General features: G+C 38.4%; 2 protein-coding genes across 7 annotated transcripts in view; both read left to right on the plus strand.

Moving 5' to 3' along the window:
* plch1 (phospholipase C, eta 1) overlaps positions 1-8,926 on the plus strand; it is a 79,025-nt gene extending 70,099 nt beyond the window's left edge. For 4 of the 6 annotated variants that reach the window (XM_053235029.1, XM_053235030.1, XM_053235031.1 and 1 more), the window contains 7 exons: positions 497-621; positions 713-797; positions 1,298-1,444; positions 2,286-2,365; positions 3,416-3,475; positions 4,023-4,383; positions 5,658-8,926. In XM_053235029.1, the coding sequence (XP_053091004.1) occupies positions 497-621; positions 713-797; positions 1,298-1,444; positions 2,286-2,365; positions 3,416-3,475; positions 4,023-4,383; positions 5,658-7,945 (3,146 nt within the window). In that variant the 3' untranslated portion in view covers positions 7,946-8,926. Of the gene's footprint in view, positions 1-496; positions 622-712; positions 798-1,297; positions 1,445-2,285; positions 2,366-3,415; positions 3,476-4,022; positions 4,384-5,275; positions 5,303-5,657 lie in introns of all 6 variants that reach the window. The other 2 variants (XM_053235033.1, XM_053235032.1) reach the window with 2 other exon arrangements.
* A 119-nt stretch (positions 8,927-9,045) lies between these two features.
* On the plus strand, positions 9,046-17,169 carry LOC113534759 (extracellular calcium-sensing receptor). The gene is made up of 6 exons (XM_053235035.1): positions 9,046-10,214; positions 11,292-11,568; positions 12,897-13,724; positions 14,299-14,508; positions 15,113-15,236; positions 16,265-17,169. The coding sequence occupies exons 1-6, from the start codon at positions 9,967-9,969 to the stop codon at positions 17,167-17,169; spliced, it is 2,592 nt and encodes an 863-aa protein (XP_053091010.1). The 5' UTR covers positions 9,046-9,966.
* Positions 17,170-18,454: the final 1,285 nt, after the last annotated feature.

An 18,454-nucleotide genomic window follows, 5' to 3' on the forward strand; every position in this document is an offset into this window, starting at 1 on the left:
TCAGACATCAGAAATCACAAAAATCACCACTCTGTTTCACTACTCTGTGGCTTGTCATGTTATGGAGAAACCTGAAAGTGATAACTCTCTTGAAGACTTTCCGGTGTTGGAAAACTTAATGTTACAGCTTTACCTCTGACTATTACAAAGCGCTCCCACTGGAGACTCCTTCCATAAATTATAAGTAAAATATATACTCGCTTACAGAAAACTTCACCAAAACCTGTGTAAGTTTTTCTTATAGAAACATTAACATATTAGAATGAGTGCCTTAATATAAACCTTGTAGCCAGAACTACAGTCAGAACTGCTGATGAACTGGATTTTGGGTGAGGCAGACTTCCATTACTCGTGAGCGACTTTAGCCATGTACAAAACTAATGAAGCAAACTTCAGATAACAAACATGTCCTGGCTGACTACATTTTGGGTAATTGTATAAATGTGAATTTTGCTGACTTTTTAAAAAAATATTTCTGTCTCTTAATGCATTCCAGGTTCCTTTAATCCGTACAGCGATGACCCTCTTCCAGCATATCCTAAAAAACAGCTGGTACTGAAAATCATCAGTGGGCAGCAGCTTCCTAAACCACCTGACTCCATGCTGGGTGATCGAGGGGAGGTCAGCTCACAAACATCGCATTACCCATAATTCACAGTAGTACTGTGGAATGTCTGAAATGATTGTGGTTTTCTTTTCTTTTTCCTCTCAGATTATTGACCCCTTTGTGGAGGTGGAGATCATTGGTCTTCCAGTGGACTGCTGTAAAGAACAGACCCGAGTTGTTGATGATAATGGTAAAATCATTTTTTTTCTGGCAGCACCTACTGACACTAAGTACAAAAAGAAATAAGATTCCATCTGGACTAAAAAAGATATAATTCTGTTCTTGCTTATTACTGTTGTGGTCAGTGATTACTTGTGATTTTTTTTTTTACACGATTCATTTATTTTCATGTTACTTTTTTGTGATCACATATTATTCATATGACCTCACATCTGTAATTTTTTGGCTTATTAAAAATTTTTTTTTTTTTTTTTTACTTGTAACTACCCCTAAGGATATGGAACACTGGTTTATGGCCCTGATTAATGGTGGCTTGACTCTGTATCTAATTAGTATCTCAGTAAATTGCATCTACAAAGGATTATCAGTGATAATGGACTCTACTTTATTGATGTCAGAGGCTGATTGTCTATAGGTGTACATTATTTTACATGGTTTTGTGTGTGTGTTCAGTAAGGTATATACTGTATTCGTGTATTTTACTATCTTGCTGTGTGCTTCTTATTGCAGGGTTTAACCCGGTGTGGGAGGAAACCCTATCGTTCACTCTGCACATGCCTGAGATTGCACTAGTACGTTTTCTGGTATGGGATCATGATCCTATTGGGCGAGACTTTGTGGGCCAGAGGACAGTTGCCTTCACCAGCCTCATGCCAGGTGAGAAAAGAGAACTCAAGCCTCTTCTGCACCATAGTGATAACAAAAACATGTCATAGTACAGTTACTTAGACAGGCTGTCTTGGGGATGGCAGGTGGATGGGGAGAGCGAATTGGATTAGAATGCCATTGTTCCCTTTACTTGAATGAAACAAATCCCACTGCATGAGAGACAACAAGAAAGGCTGCGTATGGACTTGGCTTTGTGTGAGACAGGATGAAATGTTGTGTTAAATGGATGCTGCGGTGTCAAGGAGGAGTGTGTGAAAGAAGTAACAGAACATCGGGTACTGGCAGGTAATAACGTGTACCTGTAAAACACTTCCTCACTTCCAGGTTGTGAAATGTAGACTTTATTATTAGTTAGTGTTTGGCTGGTATTAAATACTCTTCATTCAAAATCTAATATAGGATGGAGCATAGTGTATACTTTTGTGATCCATTTTATTTGTCTATCACTTTACCAACAGACATTATGATTAAGCAGCTTTACAGAATTCCGGATATATTTATAAGTAAGCCAGAGGTGAGAAAGAAACACATCCTCTTCTGGGTGACCCTGGATAGTGAGATTATCAATCATTACAGTATACAAGTGTAAGGGAATAAAGACAAACAGTACTAAGTGTGTTGAAATGTTGTTAAATAAGAGTCATGAGGGATGAGCACAGAACAGTCTTTATGATTACAGCAACAGCTCTAATGTACAAATCTACAGAATTCAGGTATCTAGATTATGCACTGAAGCAAGGGTGAGACACAAACTGTTTTTGGGAAGTCGCAATATTTTATTAGAAATCTTGAACAAACTCAGTCCCTTGCTCTTTGTGCCATGTTACAGGTTATAGACATGTCTATCTGGAAGGGATGATGGAGGCATCCATCTTTGTCCATATCTCAGTGCATGATATCTATGGCAAGGTGAGTTCATGACCCATATCACCAAGTTGCTTTTTCCCTGGTCTACCTTATTCTGTTTTGAACTGAATATCATTCTAACTAACATTCTTTACCTTTAACAGTACATGTTTAACAAAGTCTATCTAGGATTAACACTCCATTATGTGGCTGCTGGTTGGTGTCCAACTGGTGACAGAAGGTTTTCGTTTTTGCCAGAATTTTCAGAACTGTTGAGGTTTAATTAAAAAGCCATGTGACAAGAGCACAGCTTAGTTAGATAGTCTGTCATCCAAGCTGTCATTTCTTTAACAACACAGTTATCACAAGTAAAGTAACGATAATATTGACATGAATTTATAAATGGTCAAACAATCTAATTTAAAGGAGTATAAAAATTAATTTGGAATTGAATTACGTGTTAACTGAGAAGTAGAAAGACAATTTGTACACACATAAAATAGACCTATTCATGAATAATGTCTATTCGTATATAATGAATAATGTCTTAATGGCGCTGTTGAATTCTTGAATCTGATTGGTCAAATAGTGTTGATTAATTTTCCTTAACAGCAGCACTGACAGGGACATGTATGGCTGCACATAATCTAAGATTAATAATAAATGGATTCAAAAGTTGTTATTTAACAAAGAGCAACATCTAGTCATTAATATGGTGAAATTTCTGTAAGGAGATATTTATTTAACATTTATGGAAGGAGTCTATTGTCAGCACTTTGTTACAGTAAGTTTTTTTGTTGCCATGAAAGTCTTCAGGACAGAGGAGTTAATGCTTTGCAAATTCTCTGTAACATTTTTTGTCTGATTAACTTCAAGAGTGAGAAAAATAGCTGTTGAGGGAGTGTTGAGGGAAAATGTAAACTAACTTGTTTCATGGTTAAAGGAAACATTTTAATTGTTAACAAAATGCTTTGGTATAAAAGGAATAGAATGCTTTGAGTTGTGCTGTTATAGAAAAAGAATCCTAAACATAAAATTGCAATTGTAATGTTCACTGTTAATATATTAAGGAAGGTTGGGCTTTGTGCCATCTATTACCTTTCTACTTTCCAGTGGAGTCCCCTAGTCCTCAATCCCAGCTATACCATATTGCACTTTCTAGGAGCTAACAAGGTACCATTAGTATACTGAGTGTGCTGCATGACACTGCATGGTACTGCATGGTACTGCACACTGCATTGTTCCATGTGTGAGCTCTACTGCCATGTCTTATTTCGTGTTGTGTCTGTTATGTAGTATAAACATAGACTAAATCTATAGCATTCAGTTTTAGTTGCCTTATGTGTTAAAATGTCACTGTGTGGCTTGTTTGTGAGTGTATTATGGCGCCATCTGTGGGTCATGGAGAGTAGCTAAAAAAAAAGAGAGAAATTGAACCTTAATTCTCTGTTCAAATCCTCTAAATAAACATTCTTGCAAACTGAAGCACAACACCTTTTCTCAAATGATGAAAATGTTTACCTTTTGAATTTTATTCTCCATACCTGTGTGATGTTATTTCATGTGTGTCCAGCTGTGCTGATTACTGTTTGTGTGTGTGTGTGTGTGTGTGTGTGTGTGCATATAAATACTGTAGGTTTAAAACACTGCACATATGGCATATAATCCACCTTATGTTTAACTGGTATAAATAATCTTGGCCTTGTGTTCTTCCCCTCAGGGTCGTCAGTTACGTGGTTTCCGGGGTCTGTTCAGCAAGGGCTCCAAGTGCTCCGTGGACACACAGTTTGGTGTTCTACCACGTAAACGCTCTTTGAGTAACCACCTGCTGCGTAGGACAGCTAGTGCCCCTGCCAAGGGACGCAAGAAGACCAAAATGGTACTGTCTGAAACTTCATTAGACAAGGAGGAAAGCAGCAATGGGGATCTCAAGCATCAAGCTTTGGAGAAGACAGTGGGTCCCAGGATGGGTCTCCAGCACCGGCCAGCCTCCATGCCTCTGGAGAGGCTTCTACAGGGCCGGCTTACTGTATCCTCCTCTGAGCAAGACGGACCCGACACTGGTGCCGGCACTATAATTGGTGAGCTTTGTAACCAATGTCCAGGCACTGGAGACACACACACAATAATCAACATAACAACATAAGCTTTCTCCACCATGTACTGAACCTACTTAAACTACAACACAGTTGTGACAGGGCTGTCAAATCTTATCTGCCAAGGGGCAGCATGGATGCATATTTGTATTACAACTGATAGTTGATTGAAGGCCATTCAATTCATTCATTCATTTTCAGTAATGGCTTTATCCTGGTCAGAGTTGAAATGGTCAGGCTTTGCATATATGTTTGGACTAAAGCACCTCAAAAGTGTAGCAAACACCATGCAGACTTGCTGTGCAGCCAGAACTGCACACTTACACAGTAAACATCAGCAGTTACACTCAATACCCTATCAAGCCCCTTAATGTTTTTGAAGAATTTATCACATTTAATTTACCAACATGATTATTACAACAGTAATAATTAAAATGGCATTTACACTTTCAGGTTCTAGTGGGGCAGCACCCCTGTTCATGTGCCCCTACCATGGTGAATTAACCATCAAAGATGCATTAACTAATAAAAGAGATAGTACAAAGATTCTAGAGTTACCACTACTTATAGGTCTAAAAGTTGTGTTCAGGCAATGGCTGATGCCAAACCAGTAACAGAAAATAGAAGGTTTATTACAACTGATGAAGCATATTTCTCCAGATTATGTTGTGCTTAGAAAAGGTGAAACATTTGTTGAAACATTTTTGTCAAATGTGATAATGTTTCATATATCTGACTTTTCTTCCATATGCTCATTTTTACAGCCACTTGTATTGCTCTGTGATAACAGATGCTTTGAAGACAGGCACACTTTTCCTCCTCAATACTTTAACTTGCTTTTATCTTGTTCTGTCTTTACTATTGTTCCTCTTTATAGTAGAAAACTGACTAGGAAATCCAGCAGGTAATCCATAAACCTTACTCTGGTTGCCTCATCAAAAACATCTGTATTACACCTGTCCTCTGATATAATTATTATTTCTTGATGTTAAAGAAATGATTACTGTGACTTTTGCTTTATGGAAAAATAGCTATATCAGATCATGTGGTCCACATTGGTTATTTTGGAAACATGATGAAAATAAGCAGAAAATGGATGTTGTCTATATAGTTTCATTCTCAAACCCTCCTGTCACAGTCCTTTGTGGTGGCACATTCCATTTGTCTTTGTGAACAGAGTTAATTGTGTTGAGTTTGGTGTTGTTGAAGTTTCAAAATTCAGTGACAGCTGCTGACACTTTTTTCTTCATTTTCCACAGATTTGTTTTTGGAGAAGCCAAGGTATGCTTCTGTAGATCTCCTCATTGAAACCTCTGAAGTCCCTGATGACAATAACCACCCTACACAACAGATCCAGCAGAGAGCCACTGAGTGTGTAGAAACAGATGAAACTTCTTACTTCATTATAGAAGGATGTGGTGAGACTATTACTGATGTCCTTACAGAACCCCTCGGGCATAGTTTGACCCTGCAAACCAAAGCTCCTTCTCAAAGACCTACAGAAGGTTATTCAAGACTCTTGGATCAACTTGACTGTCATACTGGTTTGCGGAGTGAGGTCCACCAAAGGCAAGCTCCTAAAAGTAACAAAACTTCCAAAGCAGCTTCAAATTCTTCCTCTTCAAGCACAAATGCCATATCTCAGCTTCCACCCACATTGCATCAGTTTAACCAGCAGGATCAGAAGTCACTTCAGGACAGTGCTCTCTCTCACCTCATTGACGCTGTGTCCTTAGGCAATGAGTATGACACATGTGGGTCCATATCAGCTCTCATTGGTCAGTTTGAAGTTACTGCTGAACAGAGTAACTTAAATCTGTCCTCGGGGTCCCAACCCCCCCAGTTGTCTGTTCCACCATTGAAGAACCAACTCTTCAGCACCCCACAAAAAATTACCCAGAACTTGTCACAAAAAGACCAACAGGCTGTTGAAAAACACCTCCCTTCTAGTCCTGAGACCACTGAATCAACTGTCTTCACAATTCTAGATGAGCAAGTGCTTTCTCCTGTTTCTGCAAATGACATTACTGATCAGACTATTTGCAAAAACTTAGAGAAATTGGAGTATATATCTCTAGGTGGCAGCAGAGGTTCCTCCCTTACCAAGATACCGTTTGGAAGAACAGTAGAAGAGAATGGTGGATGGGAATCTCATAGAGATAAAAGGTACAAGCCCGAGTGCCAGTCATCTGCATTTTCAAGAAACTGGGAATATGGATATTATAAAGACACCTCGATAAACAGCACAGCCTCAGAGCGTTTCCTTATCTGTCATGACTCTGCTAGCAGCAGCTTGATGGAGGTAGAGGTCAATGTGGATGGAGAATCTTTGGATAGAACTTTGACTCTGGTACCATCACATCATGAGTCACTACAGAATTCTCCTTATATACCCCCCTCAATGAGCAAACATTCATATAAACTCACAGAGTCACTGTTTCATAGTTCATCCCCACACCAGCCTTTTGTCCCCAGCAATCATCAGCTTGACTACCCAATCAATGAGCACCAGACAGAGCAATGTAACAGAAGTAATGCTGCCATATCAGGATATTTTAAGCCTGGTAGGTCCAATGGGGTCACTTACAGCAACAGCCACTTTGAGATTAGGGACAAGAATGATATGATTTGCAAGACACAGCACTTCCAGAATGGGTTTTCATCCTCAGAATGTCTTTTGAGGGCACAAGACATCAACTCTCAACCACAGAATGGCTCCTACAAGTCTGATTGTGATATGATCTATAGAGATACCTTTGTTCCACCACAGCAATATTCTAAGTCCTTGCAACAAATCCAGGCTTTGAAACCGACCCATTCTGAGATATACAAAGGGATCTACCTTGTTGGATCACCAGTCCCAGCAACTCCAAGTCCTTGTAAGTCCAAGAGCTTGGGTGACTTAACGTCTGAGGATATCTCATGCAACTTCCAGAGCAAATACAAGGTCATCAGTCGCAGCTTCATCACTCCTGCCATGAGAGAAAAGAAATGGAAATGTGGCCGGGCCAATCAGCCACAGGCTTCAGACCCCCTGACAGAACAGCTTCGTAAACTGGTGACTTTAGATGAGGTGGACTCCCACTCCATCCCCTCTCAGTCGCAACCTACCCCAAAGTCTCTCTCAGTGTTCCCACCAGTGCCATTGAATTCTATTGTTTCCACAGAGGAATCAAATGACCCTCCTTCATTCCTGTCACGAAAGCTTTCCTCACGTAGTCAGAGTCGTGTACGTCACATAGCCAATCGTGCCCGGGAAAGGCAGCAGGAAGCACTCAAATTAAAACCTGCAGGGGGTACTCCTGATGTGGTCCTCCGCAATAAGGCAGTCTCTTCTCAAAATCTACTTATCAATAGGCATTCCACTGGCTCATACATTGCTGGGTACTTGGGGCAGGTAGGGCTGGAGGACCGTGGCCTGCCTGAGGGATCCTGCAAGACAATTTGTTATAGCTACCATGATCAATGTTATGCTGATGACTCTGTGATTCCTCATAATTCCTGTCCTCCCTCTGAGCCTGAGGTCTACTTCCTTCTAAGACTTTGAAATTATTATCTTCCTGATTTGCCTGTATAAGGCTGTACTTGTGCTTTTAGAATACATACTGCCAGCTCCTCTTCAGTGAAAAATAGTGCACTCTTAAGCACAAGTACAGAGATTGAAAAAGATCTAAATCAAAGCTTCCAGTATTGTGTAAATATTGCCATATACCCTGGACAAGCAAGTTCCTGTCTTAGATGCACTACACCAAATTAGTCCAATTCAAGCTTTTAAATGTTGTTGTTTGTAATATGTATTGTAGAAATAACAAGTTTAATGATGGTTGTTTTTTGAAGACATTTCTCTTCTGGTCTTTTGGTCTTTTGTTTGTCCCTTTTTAAATGGTTATTAACTGATTAGAGGGGCTTCCATTCTGAAATATATAATTTGTCACTTTTCTTGTACTTCTTTTTGTTATTTGTCTATGGTGTTTGTATATACGTTTACATGTTTGGCAAATTTGCCCCTATTTAAGGCCTTATGGGTTTTAAATTTGAAAATGATATGTTGTGTTGCAGCATGTGAACTGTGGACATATTCAGCATGACTATGCACAGATAATAGGTATAGGTGTCTGTGCCCTGTTTATGTAAATCTTTTACTTCTTTTGATGATCAGAGAACAACACAAGAAAAAATACCTGCATAGCTGGTTTTGCTTACTCTTTCTTTTATTTTTTCATTGATTATAAACACAACTTCAGTTTCAAGGAAAAAACCCTGTGAGAAAGTTTTTATTTTTGTAATTGTTTTGATACAAATAGCAAAAAATTACACTTGATCGTCTGTTCATTTCCTTTCTTTTACAAAGTAAGCATTTCACAGTACTAGCACAACTAGCCTGAGACAGTTTCAGGTATGTGTTATTAATTGAACAAGTTGCATTTTTAAGTTTCTGTGTTAAAGGGCATTCAATTTTTCTTTTTCTTTCTGCTCATAAAATGCTCCTGAGCATTTTCGTACCAATGCAATAAAGTACTGTTTGTCATTTAATTAATCAGTGTGTTTCATTTCAATTATATTTGTATGGGGATTTTAAAATTGGAAATTTTCACAAAGCAGCTTTGCAGAATGTAGTTTTAGATCAATAATGAACAATCCATTAGTGACCGTCACAAGGAAAAAGTCCCTGGGACGGCATGAGGAAGAAACCTTGAAGGGAACCGGACTCAAAAGGAAATCCATCCTCATCTGGGTGACCCTGGATAGTGAGATTATACAATAATACAGGATACAGGTGTAGACAAGTAAAGACAAACAGTACTAAGTGTGTTGAAAGGGTAGTCAGTATGAGCAGATTGTGAATGAGTCTTGGGATGAGCACAGGACTGTTTTTTATGATTACAGCAGCAGTTCATACAAACCTACAGCATCCAGGTCAGATTATCCACTTAAGCAAGGGTTAGACTATTAACTTAAGATGTTTTTGGGAAGTATAACCCGTAGTAATAAAGGGTTCAGGTTCATGGTTTTATGAAAAACCAGTGTAGCAGAGGAACAAAAGGGCTAGGCTATACTCTGAAAAAGGTAAAATGTCAGGCCATGGGCAAAAAAGCATAAACTAGACACTAAACATGTAGTAAACATGAAGCGGTTATGACAAAGGTTTGGAACCAGCACAGACAAAGCACTGGCATATGGTTTATTTTTCATGTGATTACATATTACTCACATAATCACGTGAAGTTACATAGATACAGTGTTGATGAATGTACATCTGGGCCTCCCAACATGCCCTGGGAGATTAAGAGGTCAAGGATTATGAAGACTTTAAAAGGGCAACCATAAAAACACAAATCACTCTCTGAATCCCTCTGTATCACCACTCAGCTGTGTGTTAATTGCTAATTGTTGACTCGGTTATCTCTAATTCTTGGACCCAGGAGAAGGAGATTTGGAGCACCTCTTGGAACACTTTAGTCCATGTTTTTTTCTTGTCATCTCTTAGGACTTTGTGGGTATTAGAAATAGCTACAGAAACTTTGTGCAGCCAGAGGAAGGCAGAGCTGTAAAGCTTCACCATATTCCATGACTGCTGTAGTCCTTTCTCCCTGCCTCACCCTGCTGGCATTATTATTATGGATAGTGTGTGAGGATGTGGTGGGGACATCTCAGGAGGCGAAGTGTGTGTACCTGGACCACGCGCAGCATCTTGATACTGTGGGTCTCTCTCAAGATGGAGATGTCGTCATTGGCGCACTCATCAATTTCTATGTGCTGCCACCGACCATTGACTTGAGCTTCACCAAAGAACCATACTTGGAGTCCTGCTCTGAGTGAGTTGCTGCCTCTAATTCTTTCTCCTGTCTTCACTAATTTACAAAAAAAAATAGACCAATGCCATTTTGTCTGTTTATGATTTCTCTTCACAGGTGGACCTGGACACTGATGATTTTTTCAATGCATAATCACTCTAAAGACATTTAAAAAAAAAAAAAACAAAAAAAAAAAAACATACCAATTGGCCATGTAAAGACTTAAATTCTAGTGTGCATTTTGCATCTGGTTACCTTTAAGGGACATTATCTGTATCTGATTTAGATAAATGTGTTGTTTTAAATCTCTGTAATGTAGTGTACATCATTCCTAGTGCACTACTGTGAATGACAATTCAGACTCTTACATGGCGAGGTTTTCAAACATAGAGAAATGTCTGTCTCTTTCACATGTGCAATTTGCTCAAGCAGTCCGACAATACCAACAGCTGCAGATATGCATACTTCAGTAATAGTGTAATACTGTCAAACTGGTTATTTTCTCTAAAAGTGTGACATGAGCAGAGCAGGATGTGTAGGTTTGTAATTTTTTTTTTTAGTTTAAAATCAACACAGTAATAATCCAGCACACTGAAATTATGAACTACAAACTTTACAGGCTTCACATTTTATGTAATATATTTCAAAAACATTAATTCCTTGTGTTTTTTCTTTGTTGTTTTAATGTTTTCACATACTTGCATGAGATATATGTTCTTGTTTTTATGTATTTCAGTAAGGACCAACCTTAATAATAGGATTATTGATAGCTGGCATCAGTTCTGTCTTTGTTCTTACACTTAAAAATCTTTCTGTATTTTATGTCTACATGGCTAAAGCCTAGTCCATTTAATCTGTAAGCTTTTAATTGTATGGAATGCTTTCTAATATATGCATCAAGCTTCACTTTTTATATAAATGATAACCTTTATAACTAAAACCTTAACAAATACTGAAAATATAGCTTAATATATTAAATAAAAAGTGGTGATGCTGTACCACATTTGAAAAATAATTTTTATTGATTGACATGCTTCTCCTCTGTGTGGCCCCACTTAATCTCATCCAGCTAGTAACTCTCTTTGCTTGTCTGCTCAGATTTCAGGAAAGTCCTGTGCAGTGGGCTCAGGCGGTTGTCTTTGCTGTGGAGGAGATTAACAGAAATCCTTCTTTGCTCCCGGGGGTTCGACTGGGCTACCGTATCATGGATACTTGCACACGCTACCCTCATAGCCTGAGAGCAGTCATGTCCATGATCAGTGGAGGGAACGGCACCTGTGAGACCACCCGACCTGCCAAACTTATCATTGGAGACTCTGCTTCCACACAGTGTATTATTCTGTCCAGAGTTCTGAGCCCACTTCGTGTACCAATGGTGAGTGTCATGTTGAGCAAAACAAGAATGCAAGGTGAATAAATAGACAAGAAGCCACTGTATAGAGAGAACACTGAGCACTCTAGGACAAACTGGCTGTGATTCACTGATCCCTTGCATCCATGAAGCACAGCCAGGGGGGGGCCATGATTTTAGAATGTTGTTACAGTGGTAGAAATCACTAGACACCACTATCATAATATATAAGTTATATATCATAATATATGTTATTATATTTAATATTGATTTCCTATACAGTACTGTGCAAAAGTCAGAAACCACCCTTTCTGTTGCAGCAAATTGTCATTTTGTCATTGTCAACTTAGCAAAAATTAATGATGTTAAAATATCCAGTAAATTAAATCCACTTTCAGTCAAATAGCCATGCAGTACTTATTTATGAAGATCAATGTTAATGTTCAATATTACAAATAAAATAGAAAAAACAGATTTCATACTGTTTTTTATTGTTGAAGACCTTCGTATGGTTTTCTGTTAAATACATTTTCCTATCATCATTGTTGATTATTGTTATTCTTATTAAATCCCACAAAGGTACTGAATGTACTGAAGTACTGAATGGCCATTTGATTTAAAATGAAAGGTTCGTCTCTGACTTTTTCACAGTACTGTAAATATTTATCCGGTCACTTGAATTGAATGTGTTTAATGCAAGCCTCAATAACTCAAAAACAAGCCAGTCTAAGTTTGAGAACCCCTGCTTTAGGAATTTAAATCTGAATAAAGGTAAAGAGTGTAGATATCTCTCTGTCTGTCTATCAAGCTATACATGTTACTCCTGCTGCCTGTTGGGATGCCAGTGCCTGATCCTGACTCGGTCTGCCGTTTGGACCTGTCTGCCCCATTCTGATGCTCTACTTCTCTTGGAGCTCTCCTCACTTGGGAATCACTTGCATGGGTAGACTAACGATTGCTGTGGGTGGTCCTACATGATACCCTAGTGACTACACCTACCAAAAACAGTTTATGCTCAAGTCTCACCTGTTCTTCAGTAGATAACTACACTTGGATACTGGATCTAAGTCAATGATGTCTAGAATTTTAATGGCAGATTTTTTTCTATTTTTCTCTGTTTTTCCTATAACTTTTCCTATAATTCACATAAGGCTGGCACAGTAGAATGATACTTACATGGGTCAACATTGTTGGCAGCAGCAATAGATCAAATCGGTGGTTGGTGCTCTGTAAAGGCTCAGATTTTCAAAACATTTTTTTTATTTTGTCATTGAGCTAAATATACTGAGTTTGTTAATCATTTTGATCATTATGTTCATATATGTTGGGAATATATTCTGCTTATCGCTCAGATCAGCTACCTGGCTACGTGTGTGTGTCTCAGCAACAGACGAGAGTATCCCAATTTCTTTCGCACCATCCCCAGTGACATGTATCAGGCTCGCACGATGGCCCAGATGGCCAAACGTTTTGGATGGACCTGGGTTGGTGCTGTAGTGGCAGACAATGACTATGGACTCCAGGCAGTGCAGGCATTTCAGGAAGAGACAAAAGGTACTGGCATCTGCCTAGCATTTGTCAGCACTCTTCTCCGTGAGAGATTGGCAAAAGATGTGGATCGTGCTGTGAAAATGGTGCAGAGCTCATCTGCTCATGTGATCATGGTATTTGCATGGTATATGGATGTGGAGGTGTTCCTCACTGAGCTGGTTCGCAGAAATGTGACAGACCGTCAGTTCCTGGCCAGTGAGATTTGGAGTACCAGTAGCCATCTCTTGAGCAACCCTGCGCTCTACACCATTACTCAAGGCACACTGGGAGTGGCTATTAGGAGTGCACCCATTCCTGGATTTGAGAAACACCTACGAGAGCTCCATCCATCCCGGTATCCTCACGACACAATCCTGAGAGTGTTATGGGAAAGGACGTTTGGCTGCAGCCCAGTGCACAACAAAACCTCTCAGAGTGGCTTACCGCCATGCAGTGGGAAGGAGAGTCTAGAGGGGGTACAGAATGGCGCAACAGATGTCTCCAACTTAAGAGCCACTTATAACGTGTATCTGGCTGTTTATGCAGCTGCATATGCACTCCACTCTCTGCTGGCCTGCACTGCACCTAACAGTTCTGACCCCAGAGTGACCCCAGGCTGCTCATCTCCAGACATCATCACTACACAACAGGTAATGCAGTGTTATTTATTAACATTTTATATCATCTATATCATTTTGAATTTATATTTTATTTCTGATGCTTCATATATAATAGTGGTGAAAGTCATCAGTGATACTTCTAGTTGGATTTAAATGCAGGGAATAAAATGGAACTGCTGTTACAGGCCCGTCTATCATGAGTGAGTTGTATGATGCCAAAGTTGATTATTTTCCTGTCCTGAAAAGGTGTTACTCTTATACCACCACAATTTTCCAAAGATTAATGAAAGAAACATAATGTTTTTATAGTTGGATTTAATGTTTTGCAATATGTTTGAAGCAAATTAGTTCCTGTTATAATTTACATTATAGCAGCTATAAACAATTTGTTGCCCTCACCGGCCTGTCATCTTTTCTCTCTTCTAAGAGTTACTAAGTTAATAAGACAAAATAATAATAATAATAATAATAATAATAATAAGACAGAAAATGCAGCTTGTTACAGAGAAACCAGAAAGTTTAAAATATAAAAGCTCTAGACAAAAATTCTACGCTATCCAAAATGAGACAGTCCTTCTAGCTCACCTTCCTCCTGTCCTCCTAGCTCTTAGAGCACCTTAAGCTGCTCAATTTCACAACTCAGCTGGGAGAGAAGTTTTATTTTCAAGATGGGGAGATTCCAGCTGTCTATGACTTAGTGAATTGGCAGAGAGGTCCTGGAGGAGCCTTGCAATATGTCCTCATTGGCCGGCTGGAGGGTTCTAACCTCATCATTAAGGAATCTGCCATCAGATGGCCAGGAAACTTAAATAAGGTAAATCATCCGGAGCTGCCAAATCTATTAATGCATTAATCCATAAATGTCAGTGATGGTGCCAGCACCATGAAAGATTATATCATATATTTCTCAATAATTTAAGAATTATTTGGTGTAGAGACTTCCTTTAAATTGTATCCTGACATAGATACAGTATCCGTGCCTTTACAAGAATAGAATCACGATTGCAAATCCACTTGTAGAGTTCAGAGTTTTCAGTAAAAATAAATACATTTTTGTTTAATTTTTGTTTGTATTATAAATACAACTAAACAAAAAGTTTATATTTTTATTTATTTGTTGTTTAATTTCAAAGGCCTGCAGTGTTCAAATAAATACTTTCGTGCAATCATATGTTTTATTATTCAGTCTCCATACTAATCATAAATTTGGTCATTCATCAACAGGGCTGTGCGTATCATCAACCTATATGTGTTGGAAAATGTTATAAAACTAAAAAAAATTTATTTGAAATGGGGCCAATTTTATTGACTGTTTATCAGGTAGAAAATAGGCAAAGGTTAAATTGTACCACAAAAATCTAAAGTGCATACAATTTTGATTTCAGTTCCTAAATGCCTTTTTTCTCTGATCATTTCAGGTGCCTGTCTCTGTGTGCACTGCTGAATGCCCCCAAGGTACACGCAAAGCCATAAAGAAGGGCCTGCCAGTTTGCTGCTTTGACTGCCTGCCCTGTGCTGAAGGCGAATTCAGCAATGTGACAGGTTATCAAAAGTCCCTTTAGCACAATAAACTGCTCTTAAAAATTAAATAATGCTTACATCATCTGCGTAGAAGGGCACAACATGTCATATGCTAACTTTACTAAAATCCAGGAAATAATTTATTAGTATTTCTTTCATTACCACAGACGTTCCCTAACATTGTATGAAATCATTATTCATTATCTACAGTGTTGTTGAATTCGTGATTCTAATTTGTCAGAAGGGGTTTCTGTAATAATTATTTTAATAATTTTCTATAACAGTGGCTTGGACAGAAGATCAGGCTGCAGGGCAAATCATAGATTTATAATAATGTGCTCATTCTAATAACTATATTATCTTATCACTATATTAACAACCTATATTAACTATATTAACAATATTATAGTAACAAGGACTTGTATGGTGGACTGTCCACATGAACATATTTTTTAAAAAATGTATATGTAGTGATATGGTGAAGATTTCTATAAAGAGCTGTTCATTTAACATTAATGGAAGGAGTCTCCAGTATCAATTCTTTCTAACAGTCAGAGGTAAAGCCTAAAGTCTTCAGGATGTCTTATTAAAAAGAGAGGCTGGTGAGGGAATGACTGTTTTTAGTTGCTATACAGTAAATGTCATAATAGGACCTCAAATATTTTGCAGACATTATACAACATTAAACACAATTGTAATATTTACATTTATACTTACATTTATTGATTTAGCAGACTTTTATCCAAAGTGACTAACAAATGAGGAAATACAAGCAAAGCGATAAATCAAGCAGAGAGCAATACAAGTAGAGCTACCATACAAGGTTTTTAATTGAGTGACCAATTGAGGACCAAAGTAAAAAGAGTAGAGGAGTCAGAGCCAGTGTAAGTGCAGATTTTTTTTTTTTTTTTTTTTTTTTAGTGGGGACACGTTAGGGGTTAGTTAAGTATTATAAACAGAAACAAGTGTGACATTCTTTATTAAAATTGTCATTGCTGGAAAATGACTGAGGAATGGGACATGCTGAATTTTTTTAATCTCTTTGACAGGCTCACCAGAATGTTATCGTTGCCCCCCAGAATTCTGGTCCAACAGTCTCAGGACTGCATGTGTACCACGTGAGGTTGAGTACCTCTCCTTCAGTGAGACAATGGGCATCGCCTTGATGGCTGTTGCTGTGTGTGGTGCCATGACGACAGCAGCTGTAGGTGGGGTTTTTGTGTACTACAGGCAGACTCCTATCGTCAAGGCCAACAACTCAGAGCTGAGCTTCCTGCTCTTGCTGTCACTCAAACTCTGCTTCCTGTGTTCACTGGTGTTTGTGGGTCAGCCCTCATTATGGTCATGCAGGCTACAGCAAGCAGCTTTCGGGATCAGTTTTGTTCTCTGCATCTCGTGCATTCTGGTCAAAACCATTGTGGTTCTGGTTGCATTTCGTTCAGCTAGACCTGGGTCTGCAGCCCTTATGAAGTGGTTTGGACCAGGCCAACAAAGAGGAAGTGTTCTGTTCTTTACCTGTATTCAGGTGTTTATCTGTGGTGTATGGTTGTCCCTTAGTCCCCCCTTTCCTCACCGCAACTTAAGCATTCAAGGATCAAAGATCATCTTAGAGTGCATGGTGGGGTCAGTGACAGGCTTTTCCCTGGTTTTGGGCTACATTGGACTGTTAGCTGCCATTTGCTTCCTTCTGGCCTTCTTTGTCCGGAAGCTTCCAGACAATTTTAATGAGGCCAAATTTATCACTTTCAGCATGTTGATCTTCTGTGCTGTGTGGATTACCTTTGTTCCAGCATACGTCAGCTCTCCGGGAAAGTACAGTGTTGCTGTAGAGATATTTGCCATCCTAGCTTCCAGTTTTGGTCTCCTGATCTGTATATTTGCCCCAAAATGTTACATTATTTTACTCAGACCAGAAAAGAACACCAAGAAATTTCTCATGGGGAAAATACAATAGAGAAAAGGTTTAGCATCTGCTGTGCTACTGTCACTGCTTTCTTGTGAATTATAAAACAATGTTCAGCAGTCATAGTTTCCTCTGTACTTCCTTTTTCCAATATTAAGTGAATAAATATTATAAATTGTACCCTTATACTGTATATCCCTAGTGTGTATTGGTGGAAATGTTAAAATGATGCTAGTTAATACTTAATAAATTGTATATTTTCCTCTACATAAAGTTCATGTAAACTGTTTCTACTGTTTATAATTGCTATTTATGTAATAAAGACATTATAATTTTGGCACTGAGTGCTTTATGAGGTCAAATGGAAAGGTGCCAGTACCACTACTACTAGTACTACTCCTACTACTACTACTACTACTACTACTACTACTACTAATAATAATAATGTCATATAGAGCCTTTCTCAGACCCAAGATTATGACGTTACATGAAAAACATGTACATGTACTAAAGAAACCAACAGGTAACTTAATTTACTTGAAGATGAGTAAAGTGTATGTGTGTGTGTGTGTGTGTGTGTGTGTGTGTGTGTGTGTGTGTGCATGTGTGCGTGTGAGTACTGCTAAATTTGGGTGCTAATATGATAATATGAAGTAAAAAGACATGTCTTAAATTTGACTAAAAGAGATTAGATAATCTGAGACACAATGTGGGAAATGATAATTATTTAAAATATACTTATAATGATAAATAAATAATCAATATAGCTTAATTTTAACAGATTAAAAGATATCTAAGAAATAAATAAAAAAATTAAGAATGCAATTTATCTGGGTGGAAAATTTTTTTTCCTCCCAGTTGTAGTCATCTCCAATTCCCCAACATGATCTATTTCTTCCCTATCGAATGACAGCAATCAACCAAGACATGCAACTTAAAAAAGACTCCATATCCCCTCTTCCCTATAATATATGCTACAACAACTCCCTCATCATCTGTCACAACTCATTGGTCAGATAAATATGCAGGGGTTCCAGTTAAGTGTAAATGATTTCTACTGCACTGTTCCTTGCATTTTTCAAACCAGTAGGGAGTCTCCAAAACCAGTAAAGTGGCTCAGTTTATGTCACTGATCCCAGATAAAGCTCTAGGCTGAGATCATTTGATCCCAAAGAGGTGAAAGTGTTAAATCATATGATCACAAGTGACATGTTCTTATTACTGTTTGTTTCTTTAGCACTCATTATTGATATTTTGTGTGACATGGTGGGGAGGTTTATCATGACTTACGCCACAATATTCTTTTTATTCCCCTAACTATGAGAGTCATGTGAAT

This window comes from Pangasianodon hypophthalmus, chromosome 6 (assembly GCF_027358585.1).
Source record: "Pangasianodon hypophthalmus isolate fPanHyp1 chromosome 6, fPanHyp1.pri, whole genome shotgun sequence".
NCBI classification, from domain to species: domain Eukaryota; kingdom Metazoa; phylum Chordata; class Actinopteri; order Siluriformes; family Pangasiidae; genus Pangasianodon; species Pangasianodon hypophthalmus.